The 17,854-nt window shown below is 43.8% G+C and overlaps 1 protein-coding gene across 1 annotated transcript; it reads left to right on the forward strand.

The window, feature by feature from the left end:
* Position 1: 1 nt before the first annotated feature.
* On the forward strand, positions 2 to 15,794 carry rps6kal (ribosomal protein S6 kinase a, like). The gene is made up of 22 exons (XM_068325058.1): positions 2 to 574; positions 2,961 to 3,020; positions 3,114 to 3,230; positions 3,311 to 3,392; positions 3,488 to 3,568; positions 4,271 to 4,350; positions 5,029 to 5,135; positions 6,774 to 6,811; positions 7,194 to 7,336; positions 7,437 to 7,507; positions 7,631 to 7,719; positions 7,954 to 8,018; positions 8,518 to 8,620; positions 8,785 to 8,909; positions 9,608 to 9,730; positions 11,416 to 11,505; positions 11,592 to 11,750; positions 11,833 to 11,994; positions 12,151 to 12,227; positions 12,571 to 12,688; positions 13,139 to 13,279; positions 14,612 to 15,794. Exons 1-22 carry the CDS (start codon positions 548 to 550, stop codon positions 14,735 to 14,737), a joined length of 2,184 nt encoding a protein of 727 aa, XP_068181159.1. The 5' UTR covers positions 2 to 547; the 3' UTR covers positions 14,738 to 15,794.
* The last annotated feature ends 2,060 nt before the right edge of the window (positions 15,795 to 17,854 follow it).

Below are 17,854 nucleotides of genomic sequence, written 5' to 3' on the forward strand. Positions count from 1 at the left end.
GCTCATTAGGAAGAGGGGTTTGTTCGTCTTTGTCATGGATTTTATTATTTTAATCATGAACTCGTTAAGGTTATGACTTCAGCCGCCAACAAACGGACGATCAGCCCAGATGAACGCATGTCAGACGCAGCGCGTCGTAGCGCGTCCCCACCTCACCACGCTCTCCTCCCCCCCACACCTCCGCCTCCTCCATCTCCACATCCGTCGCTTTGGTTTGGACTGGGGGGAAATCCTTAACTGAATTGCGTCATAAATACGTCAATAAACTTTCATTCACTGACGATCAGGTACAACGATAGCCGCCATATTCACATCTATGGCGGGGTAGCGGTGCTGTCGGCTGAGCGTATGGTCCAGTCATCAACATCCGCAACTCCACGCACCGACTCCCGGTCTCGGTCCCGACAGAGGTCGGCATCCGCTCTCCTTCCATCCGATCGTCAAAGCGGAATAGCCGGACTCGGAACAGAGGTGAAGGTATGCAACGTGGAGCGGGGCTTTAGGTGGACTACAATGCCTTAGACTTGGAGAGGAATCCTGGCACAAGATGGAGGTAAACAGCGTTAGTAGTGAGGTGAGTTGATAATCCCCTGATTTTGCAGGTCGTTTTGTTTTTCTTTGTTGTTGTTTTTTTTACATGCTGCCGTCCGGTTAAAGCAACGTTATCCTGCGGGGCTCCAATTCGCGTCACGACCCTCGGCGCGCCGTGATGCATGCTAACAGGCTAGCTAGTGCCTACAGCTGGGGAGATGTTTGTTTTTGTTGCGCTGTCCCGGTTTATTTGAACAAATCCGTTTTTCGGGGCTTTTATCACCGCTTTTTGTTCTCCATAAATGTGGACAACTTTCCCCGATGACACCGGACTTCCCGGTTGTTTTTTGTTGTTATTTACACTCCTCAGGAGGAGTTAGCCTAGCGCCTGTAGCATTAGCATCGGGTTAGCCTGCTAGCTGACAGCCTGCTGGCTCCAAACTTGGAGCGTCTCCGTTCACCTTCCCCCCCCCCCCGGTCCGGCTCAAAAGGAGCTGCTAACCCGCTATCAACACGAGATTGCGTGTTTCAGGAACACGAAATGTGTTTAAAGTTGACTTCTACCCGTGTTTCACTCGGTCAGACATGTTTAGAAGTCAGGTTCGACTCATCAGCAGCTCAAGCCAATTAATGATGCTGGAAATAACTTCTGTAAGATACCCGCAGATTCGGGATTTTAGGCGCATAATTCATTTAAAAACCTGACAGTATATTAATAACAAAGTGAAGTTGTGAAGGAGATTTATTTCTCGCTTTCTTTCTTTTTTTCTTTTTTTTTTTTTTTTTGCTCATAGCTGAGATCTAAGTCTAACCTGTCATCTTCAGACCTGCAGTGTGTGGAGGTCCAGTATATTCTAACATGAACCCTGGAATTAGATGTTTCCCCCCCCTTAAACCTCTCCATCTGTGAGATCCACCATAGTCTCTGTCATCTAGGACAGAATCTGTTAGCAGAAACTTCTAACCTGATCCTTTTTTTTTTTAAATTTAACCTTCATTCTGTGTTGTGCTTCAGCCCTCCACCACATCATGCATTTGTGTGTCATTGAAGGGCATCAGTCTGCACACATGGCGTGGGGATGTTAAATAATTATTTAACTATGTTAAGAATCTACACCTGTCTCAAAAAGGATATGTTTTTCCATATGTAAAGCGCTTTAATCTCCTTTTCACTGATTGCTGCTCCTTTAAATACTACCGACTGCAGACGTAAACATTAGGCTTAACTACTAAAAGTAGGTTAGTGGCAAGCGCTGGTTGTTTAATCCAGTTTGTACCAGTATTTAATCAGTATTCCACAACACAATCAGTGATCGTGAGACTCAAGTAATATATCAAACATTATTTTCAAATGGCTGTAAAAGACTCGACTGGCTGTGCTACAAGTGTAGGCTGCACTCTGTTACAAGCCTCTCGATGAGCCATAGCAGGGGTGGGAGTGAAGATGCATGTGTGAATTATGACACAGGCAGTGCCCTGGCTTTGGACAGCCTGGATGTCAGACTTCACTTCAGAGATATGAGACTTCAATGTGACATTTTTGTTCGATTTAAATCTCGTGGCGTTTTTCCTTTCAGGTCTATAGCTTGACTAATTTGTGCTTTTATAGTCTCCGTTAATCTGTAGAGATAAGCGGCTGGAACGTGGTTTTGTTGGCCTTTTTTTTCTGAGGATGTACATGAGTGTATGTCGGTGGCTCCACCCACAGAGTGGGCTTGCGTAGTGCTATGACTCATCCCCCCCCCTCCTCTCTTCAGAGGCTTGATGGAATTCAACACACAAAAACACGGGATTGAATACATCATGCAGTGTGAGCGAAGCACAGAACTCGAATATGTAGCCCTGGTTAATGTTATAATTGATATATTGTTGAACAGATGCTGAGATATCCGAAATCCTCTGTCTTTGTTTTAATTAACACAACAGAGGCATAAAGCAGAGTCCTGAACATAACAGAGTACATTAATTCTGTCTGTCTAGGGTTGTTTTTAAGCATCTTGCCTCTTGAAGCCCCGAGATAGCCGGACCCTCGTTTGTCCTCCGGAGGTTGGATTCATCTTGCAGCCCGAGTCGACAGCAGACTCTGAAAGCCAGTCAGATTTGTTGCTTTTGCTCTGGATTGGGGGATTAAGCTAGAATGATAATAATGAGGGGCTTTACGGGGGCAGGATGAAAGCCGGACAGCTGGACAAGCTTAGAGTATGGACTCCATAATGTTTGACAACAAACAAGTGGTACTTGGAGAAGCAAACACTGACTGTTATTGCATGTGACTCATTGATTTCATCTGCTGATTCCACCATCATACATGTGGGCGTGTAGGAGCTGCTGTCAGAGACATGCTCCGCTGAAAACAAAGCGTGAACACGTTCGGTGAAAGTGCTGACTGCTCCTGTCTCCACTGATGAAATTTGTTGTTTTGGCTGCAGGTCAATGGGCATCAAATCATGGATGAACCCATGGAGGAGGGAGAGTCTTTCTCACACTGTGTAAGTAACGGTGGCTTTTGGATCATTTGTGTGTGTGTGTGTGTGTGTGTGGGATGTTTTTTCGTTTTTCTCATACTGACACTGTTTGTGTAGGATGAAGGAACCTATAAAGAGATTCCTATCACACACCACGTGAAAGAGGGCTGTGAGAAAGCTGATCCATCTCAATTTGAACTACTCAAAGTCCTCGGCCAGGGTTCTTTTGGCAAGGTGAGGAAATGGAGAGCGTTCAGATGTTTCCATCAGTTCCAGTTCGGTCTTTGTTTCTGAAGATCCTCTTCTCCGCTCAGGTGTTTCTTGTCCGGAAGATCCTGGGTCCAGATGCTGGGCAGTTATATGCAATGAAAGTTCTAAAAAAGGCATCTTTGAAAGGTAATGCTGCTTTGAGTCCACAGCCATGCAAAACACTTTGTGTGTCCTCAGTGTTGAATTTCTCGGTCTCACTGCGTCTTCCTGTTTCTCCTCAGTCAGGGACAGAGTTCGCACTAAGATGGAAAGAGACATTTTAGTGGAAGTCAATCATCCCTTCATAGTGAAATTGCACTACGGTGAGACAAATATTATTTATTTACACGGTATTGAGGCGATTATAAATCATTCAGGTTGCAGTCTAGTGTTGTTGAACATTCTTTAGCTCCATAATTAAATCTGTTTTTCAGACAGAATCCAACATTAGCACAAAACAAAAAAAAATCAGTCATGCTGACGTTACTATCCTTCACTAAAGACTCACCTTAGCAACAGCGATTCATTTGAAACTGATATATTCCCCCCTCCCCCCCCACATAAACTCTGCACACAGTTGGCTGTGTGTAACCAAGTGTTTGTCCTACTACCAGCACATCATCATTATTTGATGGACCCTCGCCGTCTGCCGCCGCTACAGTTACCTCGCTAGCACAGTGTTAAGTAACATTCATCCGTGGTGGGCAGAATTTCACACAGCTCTGCTGTGAAGAACACTGTCCTCCCAACGGAATGGCGCACAACGATTAATAAACATCAAGCCGGACATCACGAGTCTGACATTCATTTTGGAATCAGTGAGAAATGTGTCACAATCAGAAGTTACTTCTCGGCTACTTTAAAGTTATTGACTTCAATTTGAAATTATTAAAGTTATTAAACGAAGAGATAATTTAAAATGTGAAGCTGAACTTTTGTCATAAACTGAATGTTAGCAAATTGTTCTGGTTAAAATTCCACCGTAGCATCGGCAGCTCACAGGTCATTTGTTTCCTCGTCTCCAGCCTTTCAGACAGAAGGGAAACTGTATTTAATACTGGACTTTCTCAGGGGAGGGGATGTATTCACTCGCTTATCCAAAGAGGTAAGCTGACGTCCTGTTGCTTCATATCTCAAGACACTGTAACTCTTTTGCTGTTCTTGTTGTTGTTTTTCTTAATCTGAAAAGAGAGTTTCATCTTCTCCTTCCACAAATGTGATTAATTCTATTTTCAACACCAGCATTGATAAAGTCTGATTGTCTTATGCCACAGTGTTCATATATAAACCCTAAGGATATTAGTAGACAGCTACAAAATGGAAAATGTGCAGAGTTAGTATGCTAAAATATTTTATTTATTCTGTAGGGAAAGAGCCAAATCATCCTTCTGTGCCTTTTTTCTGTTATATTGTGTTCACATTTTAGCTTGAACTCCTCATGGCAACTCAAGTGATTTTTCTGTGAATTTTGCTGCACATTAAATCAATTGTTTCAGCTGCTGTCAGTTACAGGCATATATCGGCTTTTTTAAAAAAATTTTTTATCCCCAATGCTTTCAGGGAACTCAGAATATGTCATTGTTCTCCAGGCAGAACCGAAGCGCTGGCTGCTGCCTGTGTCAAATCAACAGCTTGCTGGATTGTGAAATGTAAAATGAATGTTGATGTTATGATATTAATGATCTGTTCTCTCTGTCTTTGGTTACTGAAGCGTAATTGTTAAAGCTGTGGAATTTCTCTCCTCTTCTGAGTTCAGAGAGTAAATTTGTCCAGTTCTTATCAGGTTATGTTTACAGAGGAAGATGTGAAATTCTACCTTGCAGAGCTGGCCCTGGCCCTCGACCATCTGCACAACCTGGGCATAGTTTACAGAGACCTCAAGCCAGAGAAGTACGGACTTTTTTTTTGTGTGTGTGTAATTATAATCATTTTTGTTATTCCTTTTGATAACTATGTCCCTCTCACAAGTGTGGTTGGTAGGTTTGTGCTTTTGCCAGTCCAGTTGGGAGTCCGGGCTTAAACTGTTCTGATGTTGTCTGATCCGCCTGACATTTGCCAGGTGTGGGTGGAGCGAGACGGAGCAGCGTGTTTCTAGTTAGCAGGAGCCCCCGATTAGCTCAGCGCGGCAGGGTTCTGCTTCCCTGCGTGCTGTTGTGATGTAGGCCTACCAGGCTGGGGAAGTTGTGCCTGCAGTGCTGTAAAACTACTCTGACTGATGTCTGCAAGGCAGAATTGCAATCTTTTAATGAGCCGGTGCTGGTCCGACTGTTCCACTTGTGTGATAATGCTTCAACACTTGTGTTCATCGGATTCATTTTCCTCGAAAAAGTCAATGCAATAATTTGCCGATGCGAATCAAAGGTTTCTTTTATCCCTTTTTAAGATTAAAATCCCAGCAGCTGTTCGGTGAACTGTAACCTCCATGTCAAGGCTTCCATTGTGAAATATTAGTTGGAATGTGTTGTGGAAAACCCTCTGACGTATAAGATTCTAATAAATACTTGGAGTGTATCTACAGCCGTTTTTGTACAGATTGTTGTTTTTTTTGGTCGTATTTTATTTTGATTTTGAGGTTGACCTTTTGAAAATAATGAACTTTTTTTTTTTTTTTTTTTTTTTTAAGCTTCGAATTGCTGCAATGAGAAATGACAGCGCTGTTTTGTTTCGATGCATTGCGGCGCTCCCTTTTATGGGCTCAATCCAAGCAGATTTTGAGTGACGTTCAGCACCTAGTGAAAATTCAGTTCACCCGTTTGGTCCAGCGTTTGAAAATGTTTCCAGTCAGCCCAATCCGTCTCCTAAGCACAGGATCGCTAATGATTTTAGACTTGCTCACACGTGTTGCATTGCTGTTATTGTCATCAGCTGCCTTGTTTCCAAAACACGCTAGTGCGCCCATCTGTTCCTGACAACAATGGGTAGCGCCTGTTCAACAGTCACTGCTCATTATTTCAAAAAGTTGATGTGTTTGCTGACATTATTCTGATATCAAATAAAGATGTTTCTGTATCCCTGTTCTTATCCAGTCCCCCCCGGGTCGTTTCCTCCCCCTCTACTCCAACTGTAATGAAATAGTGAATAACTTGAACTGAATGTTTGTAGATCTCAAAGACCTAAAAGATACATTTATTTTGCTGTATGATAAAGTGAGAAATCATGCTGCAGGAGAATTTGAATCTTAACTGCTTGTGTGAAACATTCAGAGATTTACACTCCACGGGAGACTCGAAAAACACTCCCAAGTGTGTTAAGTGTAAAATGACAATATACGTCAGTATGTAGGGCCTTGTTCTCTGTAGTCCTGACCTTTCCTGACCTTTCCTGACCCTGAACATTTTTACGTGTCCGATGTGGTTTTACATGGAGATGGCTAACCTGTTTTTTTTTTCTAGTTATGTCCTTTTGAAACCTTTTAAAACTGAAGCCTACATTTGGGAGGAAAAAAATATCGCCGAGACTATTTTATGCAGACAACGAAGGTGTAAGAGGACTTTGTGATGTTAACACACGTCATTCTTGTTGTTTCAGCATCTTACTTGATGAAGCTGGACACATAAAGTTAACAGGTGGGTATTTCATTGTGCTGAGAACATCTAATTATAATATTTTCCACATTATAAGGTGCACCTAAAAGCCTTTAATTTTCTCAAAAACCAACAGTGTGCCTTGTAATCCAGTGCGCCTTATAGTGAGGAAAATACTGTAATCTTAGAATAATTAAATTATCTGATAAAGCTAATAGGGTGTAATTAAAACAGTTTTGTTATGACTCTATAATTACATAGAATGAATGCATAACCACCTTGCCTCTTATTTATTGTTGTTGATTTTCTCACCAGTCTTTTTTTTTCTGGTGCTTCAGAGAGATTTAACTTTCTGTTTCTTATCATTCTTGGGTGTGATCGTTGCTCTGATGTGTGTCTCACCATTTTTCTTGATGCCGTACAGACTTTGGCTTGAGTAAAGAGTCAGTAGATGCTGATAAGAAGGCGTATTCCTTCTGTGGTACTGTGGAGTATATGGCCCCTGAGGTGGTCAACAGGAGAGGACACACACAAAGTGCAGACTGGTGGTCTCTGGGAGTGTTAATGGTACACACACTCATGTAACATTTTATGTTTCACAGTTTATATGACTGGGAAAGAAAAATCCTGTGAAGTTCACTCCCTGCCTTTCATTGTGTGATTGCAGTTCGAGATGCTAACGGGGACGTTACCGTTCCAAGGGAAAGATCGCAACGAGACCATGAACATGATTCTCAAGTGAGACCTCCTGACTGCTAAAAAAAAAACTGGGGACGACTTTTGACGTGCCAGTAATGACCAGCCGACGCTGTTCTCTCCATATAACCACTTGTTGCTTCTTTTGCCCTTTCGTCCCCCCAGAGCCAAACTGGGAATGCCCCAGTTCCTAAGTCTGGAAGCCCAGAGTTTGCTGAGGATGCTGTTTAAACGCAACCCTGCTAACAGACTGGGTAAGGTGCATTTAAGATGGCTGTTTTTAGGCTTGTTGAAATAAAGGAAAAGTGAGGTGTGTTGATCCTCAGATGGCGCCACTCGTGTCGCTTTGAAGTTATTAACATTCTGGCATCCGTTGAAACACCCTGGAAAAGCTCTGAGGGAGAAATACTGAGACATATCGGATCTGTGGAAAACAATAGGAACTGAAAGAGCCAGGTTAACTGAACCTGAGTAATCTGTGTCTCCAGGGGCCGGACCTGACGGCGTGGAGGAGATCAAACGCCATGCTTTCTTTTCCACCATCGACTGGAATGTGAGCGCGCGCCCACACGCACACACACACACACACACACACACATGCACAGCCATCTCATTTCTCACAAACAAAAACACACATGTAGCTCTCAGCTTCTGTTGAAGTTTCACACCTAGCAAACGGTTGGCTGGGTGACTACTGGCCATTAGTCCTGGCCATGCCAGCTATGTTGGTGTGTGTGTGTGTGTGTGTGTGTGTGTGTGTGTGTGTGTGTGTGTGTGTGTGTGTGTGTGTGTCTGGGCAGACGGCCAGTTCTGACTGTGTGTGCTCTAATAGCCCTGTGTGAGTGTTTAAGAACCAGCAGGACGCTACTGGCTGGGATTGGAAGAGGGGTTAATGTGGGACGGGTCTTGGCTTCTCTTTCACATATGTTCACACACTTGTGTTAGGGTTTGATTTCTAACGTGTGTGTGTGTGTGTGTGTGTGTGTGTGTGTGTGTGTGTGTGTGTGTGTGTGTGTGTGTGTGTGTGTGTGTGTGTGTTTGTTCTCCTGCAGAAACTGTACAGGCGAGAGCTGCAGCCGCCATTCAAGCCGGCAGCAGGTAAACCAGATGACACGTTCTGCTTCGACCCTGAGTTCACCGCTAAAACGCCTAAAGGTAAATCTACACCTACACACACATGTTTAGAGCTTGGCAACAGCCACTCCTGCAACCATGGCAACTGCTACTGAGTACCGACTGCAGTAATCCTTTCCAAAAATCTTTAGTAGACGATTATATGCTTGTAACGTGTATCCTGTTGATTGTATTTTGATGTTTAGACTCCCCAGGTATCCCCCCCAGTGCTAACGCACATCAGCTCTTCAAAGGCTTCAGCTTTGTTGCCCCTGCCCCCATGGACGACAACAAGGGTTCCCCGCTGCTCAGCATACTACCAATAGTCCAGGTGAACACACACCCAAGCATCAAGCGGTCACTGTATTTCCATCTCAGCGTCGATACGTGAAGGTCACGCACACACACACACACACACACACACACACACACACACACTGCTTCATCTTTATCTTCCCCTGAATAATTAGCACCACATGCTAGTTGCCACATTACTGGCTGCTTCATTATAATACATTGAAAATAAATCACAATTGATTGACATGATTGCAGAAACTTACAAAACAGCTACATTTATCCTTTTAACGCTGGTTGCATTTTACTGCAGAGACACTCTCTCACACACACACACACACACACACACACTGGTCTGCCCACACACAACATGGCTCGGTTTATGTCCATAACTGTTAACTTGACAGCGTTTTGCCACCATTAAGTGATGTGTGATTTGGGAGCCAGTACTGCAAGGGCTTTTTAAATGGTGGTTAAAACTGCTTTGACGGTTTGGCTGCTCAATATGCAATAGCATAAAAGTTTTCACTCTATTTCTGTCAAAAAGCATTACAATAAACGCTAAGAGTAGATTGCACCAGAATGGTCCGAACAGCGGCACACACAAATTGGTTTTCGGTGTTTTATCTGGCGTCACATCAAACGTAAATGCGTGGCTTGTGAAGGACGTCACTTCACGGTGCTGCTTCCTGTGGAAGGGTGAGAACCTAATGTTACTGTTCCTGTTCTTCCCAGATGCACGGGGGCTCGGCGAAGTTCTCCGATCTGTACGAGCTGCAGGAGGACATCGGCGTCGGGTCCTACTCCATCTGCAAACGCTGCGTGCACAGAGTCTCTGCTATGGACTACGCTGTGAAGGTAGATGGCTTTATAATGCCTCTGCAACCACATCCTCCCTTCGGGCGTTATGTTTTAAGGTCAACCAGGTCTCCAATTATTGTGAACGTGATATCTCTGGAATACGGTGATGGAATGTCTGAAAATTTGGCACAAACATCTTCTTGAGGTTCACGGAGGAACTGATTAGACCTTGATGGTCAAAGGTCACGGCGACCTCAGACCATAAGCCAAGAATGTACTCTAATTATGACATCAGTTCACGCAAATCTCGTGAAGGAAAAAATGATGAAGTGATGACATTTTATAACTAAAATGTCAACTTCACTAAGGCATTTTATTTCCTGCAGAAACACTTTTTTTGGTCATTATTCAACACCAGGGACAGGAACTCAGAAAAAGAAAAATGATCTACTGAAAAATGATCTTTTCTGCTGTTTTGTTGATGGACTGAATGAGGCATCAACATTTGATGATTTTTTAGCTTTTTTTCAGCTGGATACCAGTGTGAATTATTATTATAAGCTCATGGGTTGTGATGAGTTTGAGCATTAAGTGTTTGTTGTTGCACCATTTGGTGAAGCTCTATGTCAGCCCTGTGGTTAAAGAGTCTGTAAAGGCCTGTTTCCACCAAATAACTTCCCTTTTGGAAACTCTACATGTAATAATTGTGGCTAAGCCTTAGTTCTGTTTTGTGGTTTTCACTGCAGACCCTCGTCTTCAGTGTAGGCTAAGTAACGGCCCTCAGGAGTCACAGCTTTAATTTGTCAAGCAGCGGAAAAACAACAGATCAGAGTTTTTCTGGAGAAGCTACAGCGTCTTCTAACATCACACTGTCTACTGTAGGCTAGGTTACTGCCAACAGCTAATGTTTTCCACCGCTCCAATGGTATTTATGTCCACTTTCTGCTTCTCTCTCTCTCTCTCTCTGACTTGGCTCACTGCACAGTCATTAGATAGTTATTTTTCTTTCTTCTCAGTGTGTGGTTTTTTATTATAAGAAGGAAACCAGCTTCGTTTGAGAGATTGCTGCTGGCAGAACAGACTGCTGTAAGAAAAACTTGGGAAATCTTATATCAAAGTAACAACGATGAGCCGACCCGGCTTGAATCTGAATGACCAATCAGTCTATAACCCAGCCTTTTAGGGTCACATCTGTGTGCTAAGGTCATGGGACCAGAAAGAGGTTGGTAGGACAGAATTAATATTCCTCCAACCTTCAAACCTCAAAATTATGACAAAGTACAAAACAACTCTGTGTCAGGGTTGGCCTCAATAGTCACATTTAGACTGTGTTGAAGATTTTTTTTAAGTATTCTCTCACGATTGTGTAAAAGATCCGATATCGCATTCATTAAGCCAACGTGAAGGCGCCATTTGATCAACTGGCAAATCATCAGTGTCTGAACGATTAGCACCTTAATCAGATGAGTGTGTTTTGATTACACAGTTTATTACATTCATACATCCTGAATTACGTTTCATCAAGGTTTATTAACCAGTATTAATTAATAAAAAGCTGAACATGCACATGTGGCACCACCAGCAGGGGGCAGTATAGCTTGAACTGATTATTTTTTGTTATGCTTTGCTGCACCTTTGGATCTCAAAAATATAAATTGCTAAATGCTTCATGCTGCAGATTAGGAAGATCTCAGACAATGGTTTGACCGTCAAATGTTAATTCTTGTTTCCATCTGTTTCAGATTATTGACAAAATAAAGCGGGACCCCTCTGAAGAGATTGAAATCCTGATGCGATACGGTCAACATCCCAACATCATCACCCTGAAAGACGTCAGTACTACTTTGTGTGTATCGTGCTGGTAAAGGCTTTAGACACTCGAGTCACCGTGGTGACGGGTTATCTCTACCTGTGTCAGGTGTATGACGAGGGCAGGTATGTCTACCTGGTGACGGAGCTGATGAAGGGAGGGGAGCTCCTGGACAAGATCCTCCGACAGAAGTTCTTCTCCGAGAGAGAGGCCAGTGCTGTTCTCTACACCATCACCAAAACTGTTGATTACCTCCACTGCCAAGGGGTGAGGAAACCTTCTGAACACGCATGAGCATAAAGAGACGTCATCTCCTCCAACCCCGTTCCTCTGTTCTCCTCCTGCCCAGGTGGTACACAGAGACCTGAAGCCCAGCAACATTCTGTACATGGACGACTCTGGAAACCCAGACTCCATCAGGATATGTGACTTCGGATTCGCCAAGCAGCTGCGGGGAGGCAACGGCCTGCTCCTGACCCCCTGTTACACCGCCAACTTTGTGGCACCAGAGGTGAGGGAAGGGAAGTGAGAACGGATGTTAGATGTGATATCAGGAAGAAACAAGTTAAAACTATAGAGAGATAATAGAAGAGGTGACGATGCTAAAGGAAGAGAATCCTTTGTCATACCAGTTTGTAATGTTTTGTCTCTTTTTGTGTCGGTCCAGGTACTAATGAGGCAAGGTTATGATGCAGCCTGTGATATATGGAGTCTAGGAGTTCTACTTTATACCATGCTGGCAGGGTAAGACTGTTCTCAGCCACAATCCTTGATTTGTGCAGTTAGAAATGGTTCATAGTGTCTGAATTTCTCAACCAGTCTAAAGACTTTTAAGGTGTAAAGTGAAAAATGGGGGACAAGCAGCAGCGATATCGTTGTGGTTGTGTTGCTGGTTTCATTATGGAACCAGCAACACAACCCCTCAGGATGAATTTTCTGTAGCTGGAATTCCCCCTCCTCTCTTTCTAATCCCAGGCGGTTGTGTCCGTGATGTGTTTGATTCCCACAAAGTGGCAGTCAGGTTTGCTGAATGTGACGAGAACACAACAGAGTCTCTGTGCTTGTCTGTTCTTCATTCCCTGTTAAGGTACACGCCGTTTGCTAACGGGCCAAACGACACACCGGAGGAGATTCTACTCCGGATAGGATCTGGAAAGTTCTCTTTGACAGGGGGAAACTGGGATACTGTATCAGACACCTCAAAGGTACGGCAGCTCCCTTTACCCCCCCTCCCCCAGCCTGACACTGTGTTAATGCTACGGAGAGATAAAGGGGGGAGGGGGTTGGTCTGATGCTAGTTCTTTATTTTCTGAAATCTTTTCTGACATTTTCTGCCACTAATTTCCCTGTGGGGATCATAATCAGTATATAAATATTTTTTTTTAAAAATCAATAAAGATCTGATTTAAAGCATGATTATTTTTGAAAGAGATCAGTTAAACTGAATGCATTCCTTTAATTTATCCATACTTTGTTCAGTACTGTTTAAATGTGTCTGTTTTATTCTGTGATAGAAACATCCTTATCATTAATATCTCAATAGTAACATGAGTCACTCCTGTTCCTGAACATGCAAAAAAAAAAAAAATGAATCAGTGTGTTAGGGAGAAAAATGATTTTTTTCACAAAGACTGGGTTTCCCTCTTGTGTTGTAGGACCTGCTGTCTCATATGCTCCACGTGGACCCTCACCAACGATACACCGCAGAGCAGGTTCTAAAGCATTCCTGGATCACCTGCAGAGATGCGCTACCGCACTTCCAGCTCACGCGCCACGACGCGCCACATCTCGTCAAAGTGAGTCTACGTCCTGATCGCGATCGGACGCACAGACGCAGGAACTAAAACATGACTTCCTTCGCACAGATATCTGATGTGACATAAAACACAACTGTTTCAATGTAAAATGAAGGTGAGGGGTACCAGTTTGAATTCATATGACCTTTTATGCCCCTTTCTAAACACAGAAGTATTTCGCCAATTCAAACCAGAAAACAGTCTGAGACTGACTTTATAATGTCGGGTCCTCGCAGACCACGTGTCTCTTGACTTTTAGATGTGGGGCTTGATTCTTGGGTGTTTCTAATCATCTACCAGCTCCAACAGCACATACTCATCCTTCTATGTCAGCTGACCATGTTTCCTGGCCTCGTGTGTGTCTTTCATCTCAAGCTTAACATCAGATGAATGATGCTTAGTCAGCTAAAGTCATGAGAGCAGTTATATGGACCGATGAAAGACAAGCTGCCTTTTTTTAATAGATGTATTTATTTTTGCATTCAGACAAGTTTAGGACTGATGGAATGAAAAGAGATGATAGCACACCTGAAAGGAAGATCAATAGGTTACAACACAAGTCAGAAACTGGACACGGACATCCCTCTGCTGACCTGTTCACCCAGAGACAGACCAGCCGACCTGCACAGGACACCCTGAGCATCTTCTTTAAGATTTAACCCAGACAGCCTGAGGTCCTCAGTTTTAACAAAGATCACGATAAGCGGAGAGCTCCACTCTGTGGCCGTTTAAGATGATAGCAAAGAAGAGTCTTGTTTACCCTGGATTGGTTCTTGGTGCCTTTATCTGCAGTATTGCCACCTCACTCCTAGATTAGGTTTTTTGGCTACAGAGAGTCCAACAGTTTTCAAGGCAAACATTCAATAAAATGTTATGCGGCGCTTACACAATGATTACACAATCATACATAATCTGGACTGGACGACGGCTCTACGTGTTCGCTCCTAATTTTGATCCTGAAATGTTTTGGGGGTTTTCTAAGATATGCCTGTTCTAAACGGGTTGATGCTGATCACCTTCTGCAAATCACATAAAGTATGATGTTTTAGATTCATCTCTATGTGTGGGTGGTACTATCTAAACAAATGCAGTGTTATATGATAGTGAGTAAGATTTTAGCACAACTCATCATCTCTAAGCCTGTTGTGTTGCACCGAATCTCACATGTTTACTCAAACGAACAACGGTTTTAGGAGAACAAATCCTCCTGATCTCCAGAAACTTTTGAGAAAGGAAACCAAAAGGATGACAACACACTAAATAGCTAAGGGAATACTGTGTGTTTTGTAGTATTTTAATGAATTAAACCACTTGTTATTTCTGTTTTTCCAGGGAGCCATGGCCGCCACTTATTCAGCACTGAGCCAGAAGACGAGTCAGCCGGTGTTGGAACCCGTGGCGGCGTCCAGTCTGGCCCAGAGACGCAGCATGAAGAAACTCACCTCAACAGACATGTAGACACACACACACACACACACCGCTCGCTCTTCACACGCAGCAGATGCACGCAGACCGAACTCCTGGCCAGTCCGATCTACTGTCTCCTTTTTTTTAGTCTATTTATTTTGACGCGCCCGACATATGCACACTCACACTGGACGAGGTGGTGTTTGTGAGGAGGTCAGCCGACGAGGAAGAGGGGGAAACTCACGTATCTGTTACCGCTGGGGGAGACAGACTTGTATTTATGTCCACAGCTTTCATATGCACTCGCCCTCCTCGCCTTTCATTCATTCTTCCTCACGCAGGAAGAAATGCACCAGCTGATGCCCACCTTCACTGTGATTGGCTGATTTAAAGCTGCTTCGGTAAACTGTGCCCTCCACCCCCCCCCCTTCTCCTCCACCCCCATTGCTCTTCATCAGCGCTCTGCCATCCTCCTCCTCCTCAGTTTTCTCTGTTTCTTTTTTATCTTTGTCTCTTTTTCAAAGTGAAGTGGTGATTTATACGTAAGAGTGTCGGCAGAATGATTCAGATTGAGGGACATTAAAGAATTTAAAAAAACAGTATATAGAATAAAAATATTCAACTCTCCTTATGGAGATTAAAATGTCCCTCAGAATCAGAAATCATCTGCCGACACTTTTGGAAGCATAAAAGAATGTGTGAACAGAACCTGTGTTTCATCTCCGTTAATCTCACCATCTGACTCGTGTTACTTTAAGATGTCGACAACGAATCAAAAGAGGTAAAGAAAGCTTCAAATGAAAAGAAACTGTCTGCAGTTTGAATGTGAAACACTTCTAGTCAGTAAAGAATATATAAATAGGCTATATTATGTTTAATGAAGATGATGGGAGATGAAGAGCATGTGGGGGAAGCTGTTGGGATTCCTCTGGGGGGGACGGGACGCACCCTGTCGAACCAGAGATGCTAAAGAAATTCCATGGATATCTCTTCAAAAAAGACATTGTGGAAATTGTATGATATTGTATTTATTTCATTTGATTTTTAAGATTCTATTTTTCTTTCAAGTTCTGTATATATTGACATTAAAGATCATTATTGACATGCATTCATTGTGTGAACTGTATAGGTAGAATAAAGGTTACAGCTGGGCAGCATTCAAAGAACAATTTATAAGGGGGAACAGGAATATAAAGCGGCACAAGAATAACCACTAGTAAAATGTGTAAATAAAGGTTATTTTACTGCAGATGAACTCAACCTTTCTGTTGTAAGAAAGGGGTTCAGTTTGTTCATTATCCAAATTTAAAGGATTGATTCATATAAATAAAAACTCAAATTCTCACCTCTGGCCTTGCCATAAGTTTTGAAAATGTTCAGCCTGGGACTTCTGCCAAGGATTTGTCCCTAGGGGTGTTCATTGGCTCTCACTGTAGACCTACATACAACTTTGAAAATATTATACAGGCATCTTTGGAAGGCCACAAAAAATCCAGAGACAGCAATTTTTATAAGAATTATCAATATTTTTATTTGCTTTGTTTTTTTGGCCACTTACAAGAAGGACAGCATTGACCTTCTTGTAGCAAAGAGTTGCAGACTAATGTTAGCTGGAAGAAAAAGTATTTAGCTTCCTCAGCACATTAGACTACTGGTATATTAATCAGCTCTTTCCCATAACAAAGTGTAGTTCATACTCCCTGGGTACCATCCTTCACATGTTCACAAATCAGATTTAAAGTCTTTCCCAACCTCCCCAGAGTTTGCAGGCCCAATTCATTTTGTAAAGGCCTAGATTTGCATAAGGGTCCCAAACTTTCACAATTACTGACCCAAAAGCACAAGAGAGGTTTCAGCATATCTCAAATCCACGGAAAATCTGCTTGGATTTCAATTTAAAATAAATAAATAAATATAAAAACATTAAAAAACCAAAACACTGATCAACCCTGCAGAGCGCGTCAGCCGCCGCTAGAGGGCGACACCGGTCAGTAAATGAACCGCAGCCGCTCCGGCGGGCCCCATCCGGCCTCCCCCCGCCCCCCATGTGGATGATCAGTCCCGCCTGCTTCCATTTTGTCTGACCAACCCCCCACTCCCTTGAGACTGAGGTCCTGTAACCGTGTGTGTGTGTGTGTGTGTGTGTGTGTGTGTCACCAGACAGCAGAGGATGGAGATGGAGGCAGGAAAGCAGATGGATTGAGGCCTGCTCCCATAAATGCAGAAACACACACACACACACACACACACACACACAATGACCCTTTGGGCCAGCTGTTGTCCTTTCCCTGCAACTGTCCAGGCTGACGCCCCCCCCCCCCCCTTCCACTCCCCCCTTCGCCCCCTGAATTAAATGCATTTCACAGTGGGTCGGGGAGCTGGAGGTAGGCAGTGGGGGTAATTGTTTTGACACACTGCTCTTTGTTTTGCCCCCCTGCTGCTAATCAACCACTTGGCTGATAAGTCGGCCTGGCGAGGAGAGGAGGGCCGGGGGGGGGGGGGTTAAGGGACGGGGGACAGGTGCTGGAAGTCCTGGTTGGAGTCAGCGTTGGCCCTCCATCCAGAGTTCCCACAGTGGTGTGGGGGCCAGGGGGGTTGGGTGGGTGAGTGGGGGGGGGTAGCACCCTGCTCAGGTGTGAATCTATTTATCCTCATTAACAAGCGTCTCCCTAAAGTCACCCAATTAACACTCTGCTCCTAATGAAGCCATTAGCTGTCAGATGAGGTAGAGGCAGCGCTTATCATCGGTCCACTGTGTGTGTGTGTGTGTGTGTGTGTGTGTAGCCACTCTCGCTGCTAATAAAAGCAAGAGAATTAATGGAGTGAGTGTGTGTGATAATGAGTTAATGTGGAACAAGCAGGACGAGTGATCAGCCCTCTGTCTCAAATGAAGATATCAGACACACTGATTTACTCTCAGCGCCGTGAACAGGTCTCTGCTCTCAGGGAGGCCTCACCGTGTGTGTGTGTGTGTGTGTGTGTGTGTGTGTGTGTGGCTCTAACACACACTCTAGTGGGAGTGGGATGCTCCTGTTCTGTAGGTTTTTTCTTGGAGATGACACCTCCAGACTTCAGGTGTGTGTGTGTGTGTGTGTGTGTGTGTGTGTGTGTATCCACGTGCGACCACTTCACAGCACATCACAGTGGTATCATCCTCAGAATAAACCA

This window comes from Antennarius striatus, chromosome 10 (genome assembly GCF_040054535.1).
Source record: "Antennarius striatus isolate MH-2024 chromosome 10, ASM4005453v1, whole genome shotgun sequence".
Classification (NCBI taxonomy): domain Eukaryota; kingdom Metazoa; phylum Chordata; class Actinopteri; order Lophiiformes; family Antennariidae; genus Antennarius; species Antennarius striatus.

What these genes read in the sequence shown, in the direction of transcription:
- rps6kal (XM_068325058.1), top strand. Translation starts at nt 548, where the DNA reads ATGGAGGTAAACAGCGTTAGTAGTGAG. An exon ending in GAGAGTCTTTCTCACACTGT is followed by an intron (nt 3,021 to 3,113) that starts GTAAGTAACGGT and finishes CTGTTTGTGTAG; the next exon opens with GATGAAGGAACCTATAAAGA. An exon ending in ACATCATCACCCTGAAAGAC is followed by an intron (nt 11,506 to 11,591) that starts GTCAGTACTACT and finishes TACCTGTGTCAG; the next exon opens with GTGTATGACGAGGGCAGGTA.